The 18,566-nt window shown below is 40.5% G+C and overlaps 2 protein-coding genes across 5 annotated transcripts in view; one reads left to right on the top strand and one right to left on the bottom strand.

Annotated features, from left to right (window-relative positions):
• kcnh5b (potassium voltage-gated channel, subfamily H (eag-related), member 5b) overlaps positions 1 to 2,169 on the bottom strand; it is a 51,586-nt gene extending 49,417 nt beyond the window's left edge. For all 4 annotated transcript variants that reach the window (XM_028972564.1, XM_028972566.1, XM_028972565.1 and 1 more), the window contains exon 1: positions 1,981 to 2,169. In XM_028972564.1, coding sequence (XP_028828397.1) covers positions 1,981 to 2,053 — 73 coding nt within the window. In that variant the 5' untranslated portion in view covers positions 2,054 to 2,169. The remainder of the gene's footprint in view (positions 1 to 1,980) is intronic.
• Positions 2,170 to 13,296: 11,127 nt separating this feature from the next.
• Positions 13,297 to 17,937, top strand: snapc1b (small nuclear RNA activating complex, polypeptide 1b). Its single transcript, XM_028992108.1, has 10 exons — positions 13,297 to 13,553; positions 13,734 to 13,893; positions 14,892 to 15,032; positions 15,165 to 15,269; positions 15,364 to 15,522; positions 15,607 to 15,660; positions 16,313 to 16,375; positions 16,464 to 16,584; positions 16,669 to 16,746; positions 17,088 to 17,937. The coding sequence occupies exons 1-10, from the start codon at positions 13,423 to 13,425 to the stop codon at positions 17,114 to 17,116; spliced, it is 1,041 nt and encodes a 346-aa protein (XP_028847941.1). The 5' UTR covers positions 13,297 to 13,422; the 3' UTR covers positions 17,117 to 17,937.
• The last annotated feature ends 629 nt before the right edge of the window (positions 17,938 to 18,566 follow it).

Here is an 18,566-nt window from a genome sequence, read left to right as displayed (position 1 = left end):
TTTTATTGTGTCACCGCAGGGAAAGCGATTAAAATAAACCTATAAATCAGAAATAACCTAAAGTGATGATGCAACGATTGCTACAATTAGCAGTGGAAAACCAAATTGTGGAATTTCAATTCCCATTCACTTCAGTGTTAACAAATAAATTGAAATTAAAGAGTACAATTCTATGATTCTATGATAAGGTGGTGTGAATTGCATGAACATGCAATGAACATTGACAACGTAAGAGCAATTCAAAAGTGGCCCCATGTTATGTCAATGGGAAAAATATCATATTCAAAAAAAGAAAGTGGAATGTCATATAGCTTATAAAAGCTCACACACACATCCCTGAAAACTTCATGAATGTAGCTTAAAAACTGTGGGAGTAGATGCAGTGAGAAAAAAGCAATTTCGAAAAAAGAATGACAAATAAGAAGAAGAAAACTTCAGTGAAGAATCAGTGAAGCCAGTAAATAACCAACTGTATAGTAAGGGTCACATATTATGAAAACCTTCCATGTACTGTACCTACCAGGCCACAAACTGTGAAATAAAACCCAGTCAGCTTTCATTCTTATAAAATACAGCCTTACGTCAAGCATTTTTTTTTATAGCGAACCAATGAAAGCAGCAACCATGAAAAATTAAAAAAAAGGTAGCAGTGCACAACATAGTTGAGGACATAATCCGATGCAATATTTTCTGAAAAATGTGGTGTTATGATGCCTGACAAAGTAAACTAATATAAAGCCATGGCAGGAGCAGGTTTGCCCTTTTAGAGTGAAAATATGTTGCAGTAGGAGTTGTTATGGCAACAAAAAAACACTCTCAAATGTGCTGGCAGAATTTTTTCAAAACGGACTGATTTTGACACTGGTCTGACCATAGCCAGCAGTCTGTCACTCATGGTGGTGGAGGATCTAAAGCATGAAGCTGAGAATAGTATTTATATTGTATTGTATATATGAATTGTTTATTGCGCTCTGTTGCAGTGATGCAGCTGCACAGTTACGTGTTAATTTGTTAAATGTCAACTGTTAATTGTCTTGTAAGGTTTTCATTGCACCTTGTACACTGTATTCTGTACATATGACAGTAAAGCTTTGAACTGAATTGAACAACCTGAACAAATTTATACTCCTAAAAAAAGCCAGAGAAAGGTCTGTCTGTCTCCTGAGGGGTGAGATTGCGTCAGAAAACGTACTGTTTAAACCTTGTGGTATATATATTAAAAAGCTACATAACAGAGCTTACTAGTATGGTATGACGTCTTTGAATTGAAAAGAAAGCTGCTGGGTGTTGCCTGGAGCTCCAGGGCCTTCTTCTCCGCTGAAGGAAGGAGGGGCGAATCTCAGTTTTTTTCCGCCCCCTAGCGGCCAAAACCCCCCCTGAAGACGCAGCCCGCTCGAATAACGCACAAACCCCACCAGCAGAAAAGCCAGGAGGAAAAGAATCTAATGCCGGAGTAAACGGGGAGTAAGAAAGTAAAAATGATTTTTAGAATCATTATGCGTCATCGAAGGATCCTTAAATTAGTCAAATAAGCCGGCCTAATGTAACAAAAATACTTAAATACTTTATATATAAATCGTTGTTTTAATCTGATCTTACGATGTTGGTCACGTTTGAACAATTTTAGAACATTTCACTGCAAATACATTTTAAAATAAAGAATATATACAACAGATTTATTTTAACTACAAAACCTGAAGCTATAAAGATGCAGCTTATTGATCAAGTGTTATTCTAGTGATACTGTTTGGTAATAATTTAGTTTTACGTTTTACAGTAAATAACGATGCGACTTAAGGAAACCATGGAGGTAGGTTGTTATTCCCAAAACCATAAATACATTAGATGGTGTCCGTAAGATTAGAATTTGTAATAAAAAGTTGTTATTCGCCTTTAGTGAACAGGAAAAAAAAAAACTAAATCTGTGATGGTCTACATTTTATACTCCAAATAAAGATGCGGCGAGGACCATTCGCTTACCACTGGAACGCCTCACAATGTTCTCCAAGAAAGTGTTCTGCGGCGCCACGAGCCCTCGCTTTCCCCCGGGCATGGTGCGGACTCGGGCTCTCGTGCTGCTCGCGTGGAGTGGGCACCGTCGCGTGGCTTCTCTGCCGGTGGGACGGGCAGGATCATGGTAAAAACACGCGCGCGCGCGGCCCGATCCGGTCCACGGCTCGGTCTGCCGGCCGCGCGCCGAGCGCCGCTGTCCGTGGGGGGGGGGAATCATGCGCCCGTGCGCATGCGCGGAGTGGGTCGTGCGCTTGGGGATCCCCGGCGCTTTTTTACGCGCGGTCTTGCTGTGGTGTGGCGCAAAGTGTCTGAGGACCCCATTCCTTTTAATCCAAGCTCTTTTTTAGGCTTCGAGGGCCACCCTGTGATCTTTCCCCATGTTTCCTTATAAACATATAGGATAACTGTAACCCCCCCCCCTCTTTTACCCTTACAGTTGTTTTGTCTTATTGCTGCCGTTCTGCTGTGTTTCTGTTTTAAGGCAGAAAGTCATTGTTTCCAGGCCTGTGCTTCATCATTTCATCTGTGGAGCACCCGGGTGGAATTTGTCAAACATGCTCAGTGCAATAAGGGAAAAAAAGAATAAAAAGTAGTAACGGTAGTAATATTCCAGATAGAATAACATAACATCTCCAGCCAAATATCGAAACTATAACTAATCGTTTATATTATGACTATATAACTAATTCCAAAGTAACAAATAACTATAACTCTAGCACATGTAATAACAGATTAGGAATCAGACTTGTAACCGAAAGATTAAAATCCTGAACAGCCAAGGTGCCACCGAGGTCCCCTTGAGCAATGTACTGTCCCCACACACTGCTTTAAAGAGTAATAAAAAAACAACGATTCAGAAACAGTTTCTACCCCAGTGCCATCAGGCTATACAACACATAGTATGCACTGCACTGTCACTTAAATTATGCACAATCACTTTTTTTATGCAACTTAGATATATTCACCCTTCTGTGACTTATTTATTTATTGCTGCTGCACTTTGTCTTCTATGTCTTCTATGTATCATGTTCTATGTTCTGTCTACGTGGGAGAGGTTTTCAATTAAGAACTGTACTTGTACTTTGTACATATGACAATAAACTTCAACCTCAACCTCAACCTCAAGCCCACCTCAACATTCCTCTGATGGGAGGAGCCTGCTTCCTGAAGCCTACAACTAGCAACTAGTTCCTTTGTCTTTGTGATGTTTAGCTGTAAATGGTTCAGCTCACACCACTTATCAAAGCTGCTTACCACACTCTGACATGACTGAAACCTGTACACAAAGTCAGATATGTAGAGGGTGAAGAGGAAGGGTGATAGGAACCAGGAGACAGGAACAAAGGGTGGCTTCCAGAGGGACGAGAGCTTTTAAAAAAGTGAAAGTGATTAGTTGTTATGCCAAGGTGCCACTGAGCAAAGCACCGTCCCCACACACTGCTGCCCGGGCGCCTGTCATGGCTGCCCACTGCTCACTAAAGGTGATGGGTTAGAAGCAGAGGACACATTTCATTGTGTCACCATGTGCTGTGCTGCAGTGTATCACAATGACAATCACTTCACTTTCACCTCAGTGAAATGTTGTCTCTGCGTGTAACCCATCCCCTGACGGAGCAGTGAGCAGCTATGAAAAGCACCCGGGGAGCAGTGCGAGGGGACGGCACTTTGCTCAGTGGACCCTCAGTTCAAATCAGCAACATTCTGATTACGGGTTAAGATCAGATGAAGAACTCCATGCGGCTGGGAAGCACAGCACCTGAGGTCACTGGGACTGATTCCCTCAGCACCCTCTGCCTATGGAGTCTACACAGTTCACTTCTGATGTCGTTTGCTGAGAGGGACAGAGATAGACAGGCAATGGGAGCAGGAGAGGGGGGAGGAGAAAGGAGAGAAGGGTTGGGTTGGGGGGGGTTGATTGTAGACTTAGATTTTTGCACATTCCACGTACCCATCCGTCCCAACACCTCTGTTTTGTTTCCAGTGATGGCCCTCATTCTAATCCATTCCTCCCTAGAGCTTTCTTGGACTGAACACGTTCAGATGACGTCAAATAGCATTGCATGCAGGTTCATTTTTGTGGCGTCAATTTCTGCCAAAATCTTGACGAGCTTTAAACAGCGCCAAGTGAACGCAATTACAAAGTGCAGCAATATTTTACACATATTGTATGTTTAAAAACAAAAAAAAATAATATTAGGTTATGTTTGCAATATTTTCATATTGGTTCCACTTGAATACTTGCGAGGTCTATAGCAGTTGCAGAAGCATTTCACAGCATATCATACTGTGTATGACTGTGTACGTGACAAATAAAATCTGAATTTGAAAATGCGTATGTTGTTGATAGTGCATTTTGGAATGTCCGTGTGGACGAGGCCGAACTCCTACCCAGAGCGGCGCTGTACTCAGATCTGGCACCCAGAGTCACCACTGCCAATACTTTTATATTTAAGGCATTTATCAGACGCTCTTATCCAGAGCGACTTACAATCAGTAGTTACAGGGACAGTCCCCCCTGGAGCAATTTAGGGTAAAGTGTCTTGCTCAGGGACACAATGGTAGTAAGTGGGATTTGAACCTGGGTCTTCTGGTTCATAGGCAAGTGTGTTATCCACTAGGCTACTACCACCCCATTTGCAGTGGTAGTAGTTTAACTTGAATTTTTTTAATTACCAGAAACTCACCAAGCAATGTCATTATGATATAATGTGAGGCATCAATAAATCGTGTATTAATTATTAATTTCAACACCCCTGTCACGATGGCTGGAAATGGCGTGGAATGAGGACGCATACGCACAACGTTGCGAAACAGGGGTTTATTAGAAAAATACACGACAGAGGAAACATCACCAAACAATGACCCAACAGTGAACAGAGACGAACAGGGCAACTTTACACAATCAGGAAACTTGGCAACACAGGACAACACAGGACGAATCCTGGACCCGGAGTTGCGCATTCCAGACCGGATCAGTCTCACAGACATGGAGCATAAATTCACTGCCAATTACCTGTGGATTTCCACATACACAAATTAAGATGTTTTTTTCGTTGTCATTCACAAAAGGAATTCTATGAAACTCTCTATATTCAAACTAGATGTGAAAAATTCTATGTAATCAATCTGAAGCTGAGTAATACAAAATTATACATAGTAACAGATCCTTAATGTGTTTGTCTCATTTAAACCTGAGATCCCTGTTGAAACAAAGCAAGGCCGACTGCATCCACCTGAAGTGCAGCACACTGGACTAATCTTTGCTGCTTGCTGTGACTTCACAGCAGTGATCTTCCTTTTGACTAGCTAATGAAAGTTAATTAGTGCGATGGCGTGACTTAATTGGCCTCTGGAGAGATGCTGTACCCGCCAGGGTGACATGACAAGTCAGCAGCCGCTCTCTCCAGACTCAGTGTTTTGTGTATGGCAATCCACTGCGGAGTACAGGCTGCAATGCAGGCCCAGATGGATCTGTTTGGACATTTAGAAGAGTTTTCGTGTCTGACTCTGAGTTTGATATTGACACCATGCCTGCGTGTTTGTGTGACCTTGTGCACTTGTTCCTCTGGCCTAGTTGAATTTGAGAAATAAGAACATACGAAACAGCATCTTGGACAGAGTCTGAGTGACTCAGAACATGCCAACATGGTCCAACATGGACTCTTACAGTCAAACAAAGACCAATCCAAGTGATGAGAAAAGTGTATTTCACATTATAGCTCAGATCTTCACATTATAGCTCAGAAGTAACCCCGTAATCTGAAGGCTGCTGGTTCGAACCCGATCTGCCAAGGTGCCACTGAGGTGTCACTGAGCAAAGCACTGTCCTCACTGCTCACCAAGGGTGAAGGGTTAAAAGCAGAGGACACATTTTGTTGTGTCACCGTGTGCTGTGCTGTGTTTCACAATGGCAATCACTTCACTTTCAAAATGGCTTGCATGAAAAAATTTAATACAGAATGAATATAGAAAAAATTATGCATTCTGAATATATGTCATAGTTACATGCATTCCACAACTCTATTTAATAAAACCAATAACTGATTCGCTCTAGCTTCTATGTCAGGTGTTTTTCATCCATGTGACTGTGTACCCCCCCCCCCCCCCCCCCCCCCCTTTTTTTTTCTCTCTGTCGTGGAAAAATGCCACAAGTCAGGTTAATGAGGGGGCCAGAGGATGGTATTAAGGCTCACAAAAGTGAGAGTCAGGTGCGTTCTGAGCCGAGGAGCCCCATTAAGGACACTTTTCAAGATGGACACGGACAGTGATAAATGCGCATCTTGTGGGAGCTGCAGATTTTTGATTGTCCATAATCAGGCTAATTGCTGCCTCCCACTGAAACAAATAAAGCTGAATGGCAGCATAGCGGGGCTCCCCCAGCTCACATAATCTCCTCTGCTCTCCGAATTTCCACAGGTGTGTGTGTGTGTGTGTGTGTGTGTGTGTGTGTGTGTGTGAGGGAGCGCCGTCACTGCTGGTTCATGTTGAGAGAACTGTTCCATCATAAATGGCAACTGCAGCCGGAAAGTATTCACAGTGCATCGCTTTCTCCACATTTTGTTATGTTACAATCTTATTCCAAAATTGATTAAATTAATTTGTTTCCTCAGAATTCTGAACACAACACCCTGTTATTCAGATTCAGATTTGTTTATGTTCAGTACAACAGTATACACAGTATACTGTGTATTGAAATAACGTTTCACACAGACCACCCCATAGTGCAATCATAAAAGAAAAAGATGTATGTATATACACACTAAACTAAACTATACTAACTAAAACTAAAGCTTAAAAACTGTACAGATTATGTCTATAATGTATATGACAATGTGAAAAAAGTTTATTAAAAATAAGCACACAGCCGTTGCTCAATACTGTTGGTGCCAAGTGTGGGCTCTGCCTGGGCCACTCAAGGACATTTACAAAGTTGTTCTGAAGCCACTCCTTTGATATCTTGGCTGTGTGCTTGGGGGTCATTGTTCTGCTGAACCATCAACCCAGTCTCAAGAGCGCTCTGGAGCAGTCATCTTTCCCTCAAACCTGACTAGTCTCCCAGTTCCAGCAGCTGAAAAACACCCCCACAGTATGATGCCGCCACCACCATGCTTCACTGTAGGGATGGTATTGGTCTGGTGATGAGCAGTGCCTGGTTTCCTCCAAATGTCACGCCTGGCATTCACACCAAAGAGGTCAATCTTTGTCTCAGTGACTCAGTGACCCTTCCAGTCAAACAAGGTCAAACCAATCCAAGTGATGAGAAAAATTTATCAGTTCCTGTAAAGATTGAGTCAGTTTATACTAAGAAACAGCCCCTGAAAATGAATTCACATTGCATTAGCTCAGATCTTCACTTTTTGCAAAATAATTCACAATGACTAAATGCTGAATACATCACTGAGTCAAACACTGTCACCATTGCTCACCAAGGGTGATGGGTTAAAAGCATTGGAAACATTTTGTTGTGTCACCGTGTGCTGTGCTGTGTTTCACAATGGCAATCACTTCACTTTCAAAATGCCTTGCATAAAAAAATGTAACACAGAATGAATAAAGATAATTTTTTGCATTTTGTGGTCTGAGAGTCCTTCAGGTACCTTTTGGCAAACTCCAGCCAGGCTGCCATGTGCCTTTTATTAAGGAGTGGCTTCCATCTGCCCACTCTACCATACAGTATGCCCATATACCATACCATACTGTCCACATTGTCATTATGGGGTGTTGCTTGTAAAATTCTGAGGGGAAAAAAAATTATCAATTTTGGAATAAGGCTGTAACATAACAACATGGATATATTATTTATATGTAATATCTAATATTATACACTTATCACCACCTACTACACCATTTACACCACAACCATATAACCAATCATCTTAATTGACCACCAGTTAAAAGTGAATTTTAAGAATCTATTATTCTGGCATTAATATTGTTTTTGTCTGTGCATATCAATTATTCACTTACAGTATCTTCAGCAAGGCTACTGGATGTGCATACACACACACACAAGCCTCAGCCTGGCTTTGGTCTGCCACAGCTCCATCTCTCTGCATTGATCAGAGAGTTAATTAGCCTGGGTGCAGCACTCTCTCACGGTGACCCCAGTGTAAAATTAGATATCAAAAGTACCCCCCCACACACACACGTTAAAATCCTTTTGAACAGCAGAGAGTCAATCACAGCTATAAATACGCCGTCGATCGAGTGTGTCTGCACTTGTTATGGTTTTCAGCAGGAGAGGCCCTACCATAAAGTGCACACTCAGCCTTTAAAACCATGTCATTACTTTTTTTCTGCTCATGCCACAAAGTTCCAAAATCAAGCCAAAAATGTAAACAGCCACTGCAATTTATAATGATTTATATTTACATAAAAAAATTTACACACCTTTAATGTGACCTATTACCTGTAACATTAAATTGAAAAACAGACAAATCTGCTGTCATATATGCAGCTGGCATAAGTGAATTTGTCACATTAACGGTGGGAAATATGAATATCTACTACTTCATGTATAAATTAAATGTTATTTGCAATAGCTTAGCCCTAATTTAAAAAACTCTTATTAAAATTGGTTACATGCCCCATAATTAATTGTATATTATTACAATAACTGTAACCTTCAAAATGAGTCACATTGGCCTTCCATAGCGTAGCGTACGCTATTAGGTGCTACAAATCATTCTCCACAACGCTATTTTATTAGATCGAGTTCAAGTTGGATTGACATTTTAATTTCTCCCTCCATTTTTATATTAGGTAATTATTTACTGATAATAATTAATAAATGCCCTGAGCTCTATTTATAAAATGGCATACACTTGTTGGACGCTCTCTGTCGGTGGAAAGGCCTGCCCGTGTTCTTTTTGTATTCTCTCCAACATTAATTACTCTTCTTCCCACTGTTTCTATGTTTAGCTGGAGTTCTGAAGCGGAAGGAAAAAAAAACCAGCAGTGGCGTGTGCTGCTTATGTTGGCTAATCACTGTAGATCGTACCCAAGCTGCCCATCTTCAGCCTCAGAGAGGGGGGCTTTGAAGCTGCAAGACCACCTGAGGGTGACAGCCTTCTGAAGATTTTACTCAATGGAAAATAGAATCGCTATCCTTTCGTTTCATGAGCTAATAGGCAGGTTCATACGGTGGCCACCGTAGGTTCAGGATGTAATAAATGGATAAATAAATACATAAAGATGAATATAAAGACATTTTCCGTCGCTGTGTTGCAGAGCTCCAAAGTGCATGAAAAGCACTAATACATTGAGCGGCAGAGAGATATGTTACGGTAAATAGGGAATTGTAAGCTTAGCCTATTCTAGCTTATAAAGCATGTATTGACCATTAGAAACTTTTTGTAACAAACTCTAAATGGCATGAATTACTTGCTTTTTACTATTACATGTCGCATCTCTCCTGAAAAAAAAACAGGAACATCTGTGCATCAGGTTTATATGTAAAATCATGAAAGCAAATTATTAATCTATTACATTCATAACCAGTTGCGGTGGGCTGGTGACCCACTCTGGGTGAGTCTCCGGCCTGCATCCAGTGTCCCAGGATGGGTTCCTGAGCTGCAACCCTTAATAACAGGACAAAGTGGTCCGGTAAAGTGACTGAGAGAGATTAATAACCGCATTTTATTATTTATACCTTCATATCAATCATTTTTTTTCCTGACACTGATAGCCTTCTTGAACTTAATCTCATGTCTCCATATGTGCCAGGATCAACATGCCGTACTTGCCACTAAAAATGTTTTTTCATATTTTGATTCACATCACTGTTTGAGGAGGCCTGAGTTTGCAGCCAAGCCTCACAAGGATCTGCCAGTGTAGATCATTGTAAATATGTTATCAAAATGAGGATTGGAGACGACAGCCTTCTCAGTCAAAAGGTTTTGAAGCTCATCACACCCGGGACCCCCGAGGCGAAAGCTGTCTCCCCACGGAGGAGACTGAGGGGAATATTTTCTGTCTTGCCTTATTAAATAACACAGCATGCACTAACAGTGAAAATAGCCATGTCACACGCACATATGACTGTTTTTCTCATAACTTCAATGAGAGTTTCAGACAAATCTTGATTGCTTTCCTTAAGATAGTGAGCATTTCCTTCAGGTGATTTCATGTGATTTTATACATTACACATTTTTCACTCTGGCAGCCTGACAATGCAGAGGCGTGTTAATGTATATATATATGTCAGATTGTTAGTTATGTACACTTTATTACACCTGAAATGTTATTCATTTTAATTATTCATCATTATGCACAAATTTCTGTGAGAATAGCAGCAGAGGACAGTTACAATAATTGGTACAGAGCAAGACACATTTATCAAATTACTATTACACTGATATCATTTGGGACAGACAGTAAATTTGAGCAAAGCACTAGATTAAAAACAGTTATAAAAAATAAGGATAATGGTTTCAACTGCTCATATCCAATGAACTTTTTTTTTTTGTAGAAGACTGTGGCAGATTTCCATATAGTGTAGGTGGATAAGTGCCTTTTTAATGTTTGGTTTTCTTCCAGTTCTCAAAAGAAACGGGGGCTGGGGGTATATTTAAAAATGAGCAAGTTAGGACTGCTCATTGTCTATTGTTTGCCCAGTGCCAGATTTCTCCTGTGAAATGTATGAGCTCTGGAAATGTATGAGCACGGGTTTGGGGGGAAAGCAACACACACAGTGATACCAACCCTTATTTTTATTTATTTTTTTCAGCTGAAAATTCATTTTTGCTCATAAAACCAGTGCTTAAACAGTTATGCACAAATAACCAGGGTAGCTAATATGTGTAAATCGTTCATTCTAAAAGACATTTACGTTAACATTTATGGCATTCATCAGACACTCTTATCCAGAGCGACTTAGTTACAGGGACAGTCCCCCTGGAGACACTTAAGGTTAAGTGTCTAGCTCGGGGACACAATGGTAGTACTTGGGATTTGAACCTGGGTCTTCTGGTTCATAGGCGAGTGTCTTACCCACTAGGTAACTACCACCCCAAAGAGTATCTAACCATCAGAATAGCTCAGTTATGTCCTTTAATAACAATAAACACATCAAAAAGACAAAATGTATTGTTATTTTTTTTATATATGCTTATTTTGCTTAGACATTAAGCTTAATGTTGGTCAGGGAACCAGTCCCAGCACAATATAAAGAGAGTTAATACCGTAAGAGACATTTCATTCAAGCACAAGGATAATAAATACACAACACTGACAGATTAGTTCTTCACTTTAGAAATTTTAATGCGCATAAAACAATATATCACCTATAGTCACACAAGTATTTAGCACAAAAGTAGAGTCAAGTTGAGCTGCTACAAACATGTTCATCTGGTACATGTATTATTTATAATAATATTAACAAAAATGTTAGTCATGTTAGACATTAAATGTTAGACATTTAGTCATTTTTCATACTCAAATTATACTTTCATTATGAATGGTTGATATTATAAAAATATAAAATATACAAGAATGAACAACAATCCTCATATTCATCATATACCACCAGTACATACTGTACATCCTATGTGTTCCTTTATTGCAGCGTTGAAACAGTTTTTCACCTGCAGATTGTGCTTAATATAAAAAAATGGCTGCATGTTTTATGAAGCTGAGACTCGGATCGTGGCTCCCCCTGGTGGCATTGCAACATGATGAGCCTGAGCCATTTGCAGCAATTTGCAGAACACAAAAATTGAGTCTCGGTTTACTTCTAATGTGGACTCACAGTTTGTAATAAATTCTTATTGCACAGTTCATCCTACACATTCGGTGTCCATTATGTAGAACTAGAAAACTTTTTTTAGATCTATGAAATAACAAATGTGATCAGGTTTGAGTGAAGGTGTGAAGCACAAATGCCTGACATAATTAAAGAAAAAAATAAACGAAACAAAAGGCAAAAAGGCATGGTGGCCCAAAACACAACACTCAATGCAGGTCTGAATTTAAACATGAACACATAGTACATAGAGACATGCACAACAGATGAGCGACAAGAACTGGAGGAAATAGATGGGCTTATACAGGCAGGTAATTTACTTTCTTCTATATATATATAGGATATTAATTAGGACAGATAGGGAGACAAGACACCACATGGGCAGGTTACACTATGTTTACATACTTCTGCATTCTTACTTCTTATGCATAGCATGAATATTGTATATATGACAGCAAGTCAAAACGTTGCTCTATCTTATGTCAAAAATCTACTGGAAAAGTGAAATGTCTAATTACTTAGAAAAAAGCACCATGAGTCCAATTGTTTCATTTAAATAGGTTTTTTTAAAAATTCCAAACTGTGTATGTGATCTTTTGTGTTCTTAATAAAGATATTACAGTAATTGTTTTTAAAGTAGGCAGAGTGCAGCTTGTATAATAGTGTTTTACTTCCCTCAAAAAGTAAATGCCCAAATGGTGTTCAATGAACCAGCATAAAAAAAACATATATATGTTTATTTATACTGGCTCATTGGACACCATTTTCACTGCAAGTGGTTTCGACATTAATGGCTGTGTGTTTAGTTATTTTCTGAAGAGCATCATTTTTCTGACAGTGAATATCTTTATAACTTTATCAGTAACAGTTGGGTCATTTAATCACGTTGCATGTTGTTAATGTTGTTTTTTCCTTGGTTTGATTGTGCTACCTTTTGTGATAAATTCTAAAACTTTTATTCAACTATAATAATATTATATTACTATAAGTTACACTGAACATTGATTCAATATGGAGAATATTACTGAATGTCCTCTTTTCTCTGTTCTCGTCGACTGTATTTCATATTCAAAACGAAGCTATTTTGTGTCTGAATTTGTCTGAAAGTTGAGTCATGGCAACTGGACTTTCTTTCTTTAACGTTTCATTCTGCATCCACAGAACTTTGTCAATCTGAGGGAAGTTGGCTTGTGCCCACAAATCCATTCCCGGAAAAATCAGACCCAATTCACACGTTCACCAGGTTGGCCACATTTAACGACCCGCTTAACGGGGGTAGGAGGGGCTGCCAGGGCGGGGCTGTCACATCTACCGACCCCCTCCCCCTGCCTTTGTTCCACGTAACGATCCTATTCAAGGCGGTATTGAGGTGAAACCAACCTGGAGGATAAATTTGTGGGCGCAAGCCAACTTCCCTCAGATTGACAAAGTTCCGTGGATGCAGGATGAAACGTCTCTACCAGTTGCCAGGACTCACGTTTCAGACGAAGCTATTTTGTCTTTGACCGCTTGCCGTAGATCTCCTGCGTCATCAAACGTCGACGCGTCAATAGCCCGACAGCAGCAGACGCCCGCGGTTCTCTTTCGTAGCTCAATTATACTGTTATTACACGTTAATTGTACGAGTTGTTAACACAATTTGAGTAGAGTTTCCAGTCGTCGAGACAATGGCGACGTTTAAAGAGTCGCTGAAAAAAGACTTGGAGGAACTGCTCGGGCGTTTTCAGGCGACAGGGACGGTTCGATACCAGGAGTTTTCGGCTGTTTGGCGAGAGATGAACTTCTCCAGTATATTTTAGTAAGTTGTTCGGTTTCGCGTCTGTCTGCGATTTATGATTTGCTGTTATTTTCACGACAATATACAATTATTTTTTTTGTTTGTGTATAGCTTTTTTAATCAACCTGGGCGAATGAATGGTTGGTAGAAATGTTGGACCGTGCACAGTATTTTCTAACATGCCGGTTTGTTTCCGTCCAGTGGCTGCGTCGAGCTGGGTGATAACAATGCGTTCACCCGCGACATCCTGGCGGCGGCATCGCGATACTTCCTGCCGCCGAACTCCTTCCAGATCCGCGTTGGGGCTCTGTATCTGCTCCACGGCCTCTATCATTCCCAGCCCGCGTTTCCCCAGCAAAAGGTAACTCCCACAGCTGACCTGGCGTGGGCCTGGTATTCGAGTTTCAGTCGTGTTGAACATGAAGTGCAAACATGGGACACAGGCAGTACAAGACAAACCACGAACAGCACTATTTAAAAATACAAAAAGTAGAACCAGTCCTGACACAAACATAATAACAATACAGACCATGCTAAACAAGTCATGAAGACAGGCAAGTCCCTGAGTGTTGAGGTGTCTGATGGCCTGTGGGATGAACCTGTTGCATAGTCTGGCAGTGAGGGCCTGAAGGCTTTAGTACCTTTTTCCATATGGCAGGAGGGTGAACAGTGCGGGTGAGGGGTGTGTAGAGTCCTTCACAATGCTGGTGGCTTTCCAGATGCAGCGTGTGTTGTAAATGTCCGTTATGGAGGGATGAGAGACTCCAATGATCTTCTCAGCTGTCCTACCTATCCACTGTAGGGTCTTGCGGTCCGATAGGGTGCAGTTCCCAAACCAAATGGTCAAAATGTGCTCAATGGTCCCTCTAGGTGGTGAGGATTGGTGGTGGGAGATTGGCTTTCTTCAGCCTCCACAGGAAGTAGAAACGCTGCTAGTCCTGTAGTTTGTGACAGCCTGGATGCCCACATGCGCTGTGTGTTACAGCTGTCTTGGAAATACATCCATTTGCCACTGAGCAGAGCACCGTCCCCACGCACTGCTCCCCGGGCGCCTGTCATGGCTGCCCGCTGCTAACCCAGGGTGATGGTTAAAAGCAGTGTATCACAATGACAATCACCTCACTTTCACAGGAATTCGGCCATTGTCATGCAAGAAAACATATAACACCATAATATGTCCTTAAAATATGCTTAATTAAGTTTATCTGAGATGTGTTGTTTGTGTGTTTGTTTCTTTGTGCAATTTTTTTTCCGATTATAAGAAACAAATACCATATTAGATGCATGCAATAAATACAAAGGTTTAAGCCTGACCATTCTGAACACTGTTGATTAAAAATGTTGATTATTTTCCCCTAGATCCGAATAGCACTGAAAGAGTGGGAGGACATAGTGACTTTTCAGCAGGAGGCTTCAAACGCTCAGCACTATGATGTGGTGTACATCTTGTGGAAGCTGCGGCAGGATAAAGCCTTTTGCTTCACTGCCATGCCCATTAAGGTAAGGCTAGTTTCCTGCATTGGGCTAAAACTTTGGTTATGTTGTGCAAGCAGTTCTGCACAGTAGCTGGTTATAATGCGGTTGCCTTAAATCATATCTGTTATCCACAGTTTCTGTTCGTGTGCTGTCCAGTTGAATTTTAGGTCAAAGAAAAAGATCAAGCCTCCAGCTAACTGTGAGAGCTTCATAGACCCCCCTGTCCGTCCCCAAGAACTCATGAACAATGATTCATTGGAGGTGAGTGTCGCAACACAACACTAAGAGTTTATCATTCACTTAACTGATATGACGTAGCTTGTAAGGATTATACATGATGCTACTGTGCATGTAGGAAATAGCCAACATTCATCAGCATTATGAGGAGCTGAAGGCAGCAATCTCGGCTGAACCAGGAAAAGCCAACAGCAAGATCAGTTTGGTTCAACAGGACCTGGTTTCCAAAGTCCGCAATCGTCTGACGGCCTTCGCTCACTGGCAAAAAAGCGAGAGGGTGAGATTTTTGCATTCTTACTTCTTCTATGCCTGTGTAAAGTTGTGTCTGAGTGTGAGTTAACTGATCTGCTGTGCATTGCAGGAGACTGAGAAGGCTGCTGAGGAGGACTCAGAGGAAACCATGCAGATGCAGGAGGTGAGAAACTGTAGCATCACATTAATCTCATTTATTTGTGGGTTGCCTCCTAAAAATATATAAAGAGTATTCATTAACAAGTTTATTTTTCTTCTTACAAAGTGGTAGTTAGTGGTAGGGGCGTTGACCCCACTGCCCCCTGTTATCCATATCCATGTTTATTAATTAAAAGTAATACTCACTGAATGAAGAAATTTTCTTCTTTGCCTGAGCTCACTTTGTAATGCACGTTTGGTGTAGGTGCCACTTTCAAATCAGAAGGCTAAGCAGGGTGGTACCCATATATGCTGTGTGGCATTAACTGTATGCGATATAAATCTGACCAACGGAAGAGGTTTTGATTATACCAGCCTACCACAGAAATTTTCGCTCCTCGTGAAAATTACAAAGTCGTGTCACCTACGTGCACCACGCCTACTTGCAGCATGATGGATTATTCATATGTAAACTCATACATCTAAATACAGAAAATCCTAATATTTCGTATTTCACTGGCCTTATGGGTGTGACAGAAAGTCCACTTTCAGTATAATTGCCCAGATATTGTTTTATGTGGCCCACACTAACTCGGCTTTTGAACATTGGGAGCAGGGCGATGAAGTGGGGATTTTATCACGTGTGCATATATATTTTCTTCTTTGTGTTTTTGCAGTGTTCAAGAAGAGCAGAGCTCCTTGCGTCGATCAAATCTAAATCCTTTGGGCAGCCGATAGAGGTCAGTGCTGTGCTAATTTTGAGCAGTTTCATTGTCTTGTGGAATTGTCCAGTGCCATATTTTTTTTTTGCTGGTTGGTCTGCATCAGGTATCCCGGGCTCGTCGACACAGAGCAATTACGGTTGCTGCAGTTGATACAGTACAAGGACCTTCAAGAACACGTCGAGAATCTCTCAAAAAGCGTACATTGAGATGCTTAGTGGGCCAAGGCAAGTCAGCATATCTAATCTCCTGCCTGTTGTTTAGATCCATATAACATCAGCACTGACTCACTTACACTTTTTGTGTCATAGGGCCAGTCTGTGAAGATCTCCTGAAACCAACTAAGCTGTGGCGCCTGACTTCTGTAGGTCAGGAGGAAGAAAGAGATCGTAAGTAGTGGGCGGGGCAATCATGCGCTGGCCTAATGTTTAGAGTGCTGTATATCTTAAAATTCCAGCTCCAAACACAGGTAATCAGTGTCTGGATCTCCTGCATTGGCAGGGGTAACACACAAAAAATGACTGGCTACTGCCCACTGAAGGGTGGGTTTTAGAACCACTCATTTAGGGTGATTTTAAAGGTGCAATGTCAAACATCTGGCCACGTGATGAATAGGGTTGATAGAGGACTGATGAATTTATACTCAAGATAAACATCTCTCCTTTGGTAAAACATTTATCAATTTTTCAGCAGTATTCTAATTATTGTGTTTTATTTTCTGTTGCCTTAGAGAAGCCAAAGCGGCGATTCAAGTATTGACATGCCAAGGAGCTGACAGGAGTGGAAAATTGTCTTGGTGGGAACTCATCTTGATCTAATTGGACATCGAACGAATGGCACGCCCACTTGGTATTCGCATGGCAGTGGAGGGCGACCCGTTATGCAGATGTGATGCTGTTTTGTCATGCTTGTAAAAAATATGAAGGCTGCTGGCTTCTCCAAACTTTGTGTAGTTTTAGCCATTGAAGGCCTTAAAAGGATGTGAGCAGTGGTTTTTATTAAAGACAGTATTTTATGTTCTTAAAGATAGTATATAGTTCTGCACCTTTGCTTTGGTCATTCCAAAGACATCACATATCAATGCAACTGTAATATATTTCGATGTTAAGTTTTTTAATATTTGTATAAAGCTCTGTTGTTGTTGATTATTATTAACTTCCAAATGAATATGCCTTGACATTCAGATGTAGGAGCAGCAAAGTTATTGGCAAAGTGAACTCTTCACATCAGTTCCTCACGCCCGTCATTAAGTTGACCAGTGCTGACGGATGTGGTCATTTCATGTACGTTAACCAGTTCTACAAGAGAACTTCTACTCTCAATAAATAATTAACGCATATTTTTCTTTTTCTTAATTTGAATATTGAAGTGAATTGGAAATTAACATTGACAAAGAAATTAGTAAGATTGGACATCAACAGGTTCTGATTGGTCAGTGACGACTTCCTGTAGGCCAGTGACAATTTCCTGTAGGCCAGTGACAACTTCCTGTAGGCCAGGGGTATAAAGGTCTGCTCACATGAGCTTTCTTGCTCGGGTTTTTCCATTCTGAGTCTTTTTCTCTTCTCCCATTTTTTTCTCATGGCTTTTTCTCTCCATCTCTCTCTCTCCCTATTTATTCTTTCTCCTTATTTTTGTTTTCTCTGTAACATTGGTACCTTTTTACATTCAATATTCACATGTAACTACAATAATTATTTACCGGTGTTAATAAATTAGAAACTGTTCGTTTTTAACCTCTATTGTGCCATGCCTCTTTCTGCCAAGTAACATCAAATTGGAGTGGTTAAATACAGTGTTTTTACAACCCACATTTCCTGATGCATCTAGTCTCAATGCCAGATCAATTACACAGCATTTTATCAGAGTAGTTGCTGATAATGGGCCTCACTACATTTTATATATTGTGAATAGTGTTGATATATTCTGTAATAATATATTTCATGTAAGCAATATATAAATATATGAAATAGGATATATGGCAATACTTTACTGTATTTGGCAGATGCTTTTATCCAAAGTGACTTACAAGAGGAAGACACCAGCAATTCATTTGGTTTCCAAATGAAAGTACTGCAATTATTGCCATTTTCATATATTGAATAAACACGTTGTTATACTAATTAATATATTATTATATATACTGAAAAATGGCATACATTAAATTAGATTGTATATTGAAATAGGCATTGCAAATATATGGGGAAGT

The sequence above is a fragment of the Denticeps clupeoides genome, chromosome 1, assembly GCF_900700375.1.
Source record: "Denticeps clupeoides chromosome 1, fDenClu1.1, whole genome shotgun sequence".
Taxonomy (NCBI): Eukaryota; Metazoa; Chordata; class Actinopteri; order Clupeiformes; family Denticipitidae; genus Denticeps; species Denticeps clupeoides.
Note: the sequence above shows the minus strand (reverse complement) of the source record. Positions and strands in the feature narration are given on the sequence as shown.

Coding starts and splice junctions, on each gene's coding strand:
- snapc1b (XM_028992108.1), top strand. CDS start 13,423: ATGGCGACGTTTAAAGAGTCGCTGAAAAAAGACTTGGAGGAACTGCTC. Junction 15,033..15,164: donor TCACTGCCATGCCCATTAAG/GTAAGGCTAGTT, acceptor TGTGCTGTCCAG/TTGAATTTTAGGTCAAAGAA. Junction 15,523..15,606: donor ACTGGCAAAAAAGCGAGAGG/GTGAGATTTTTG, acceptor TGTGCATTGCAG/GAGACTGAGAAGGCTGCTGA.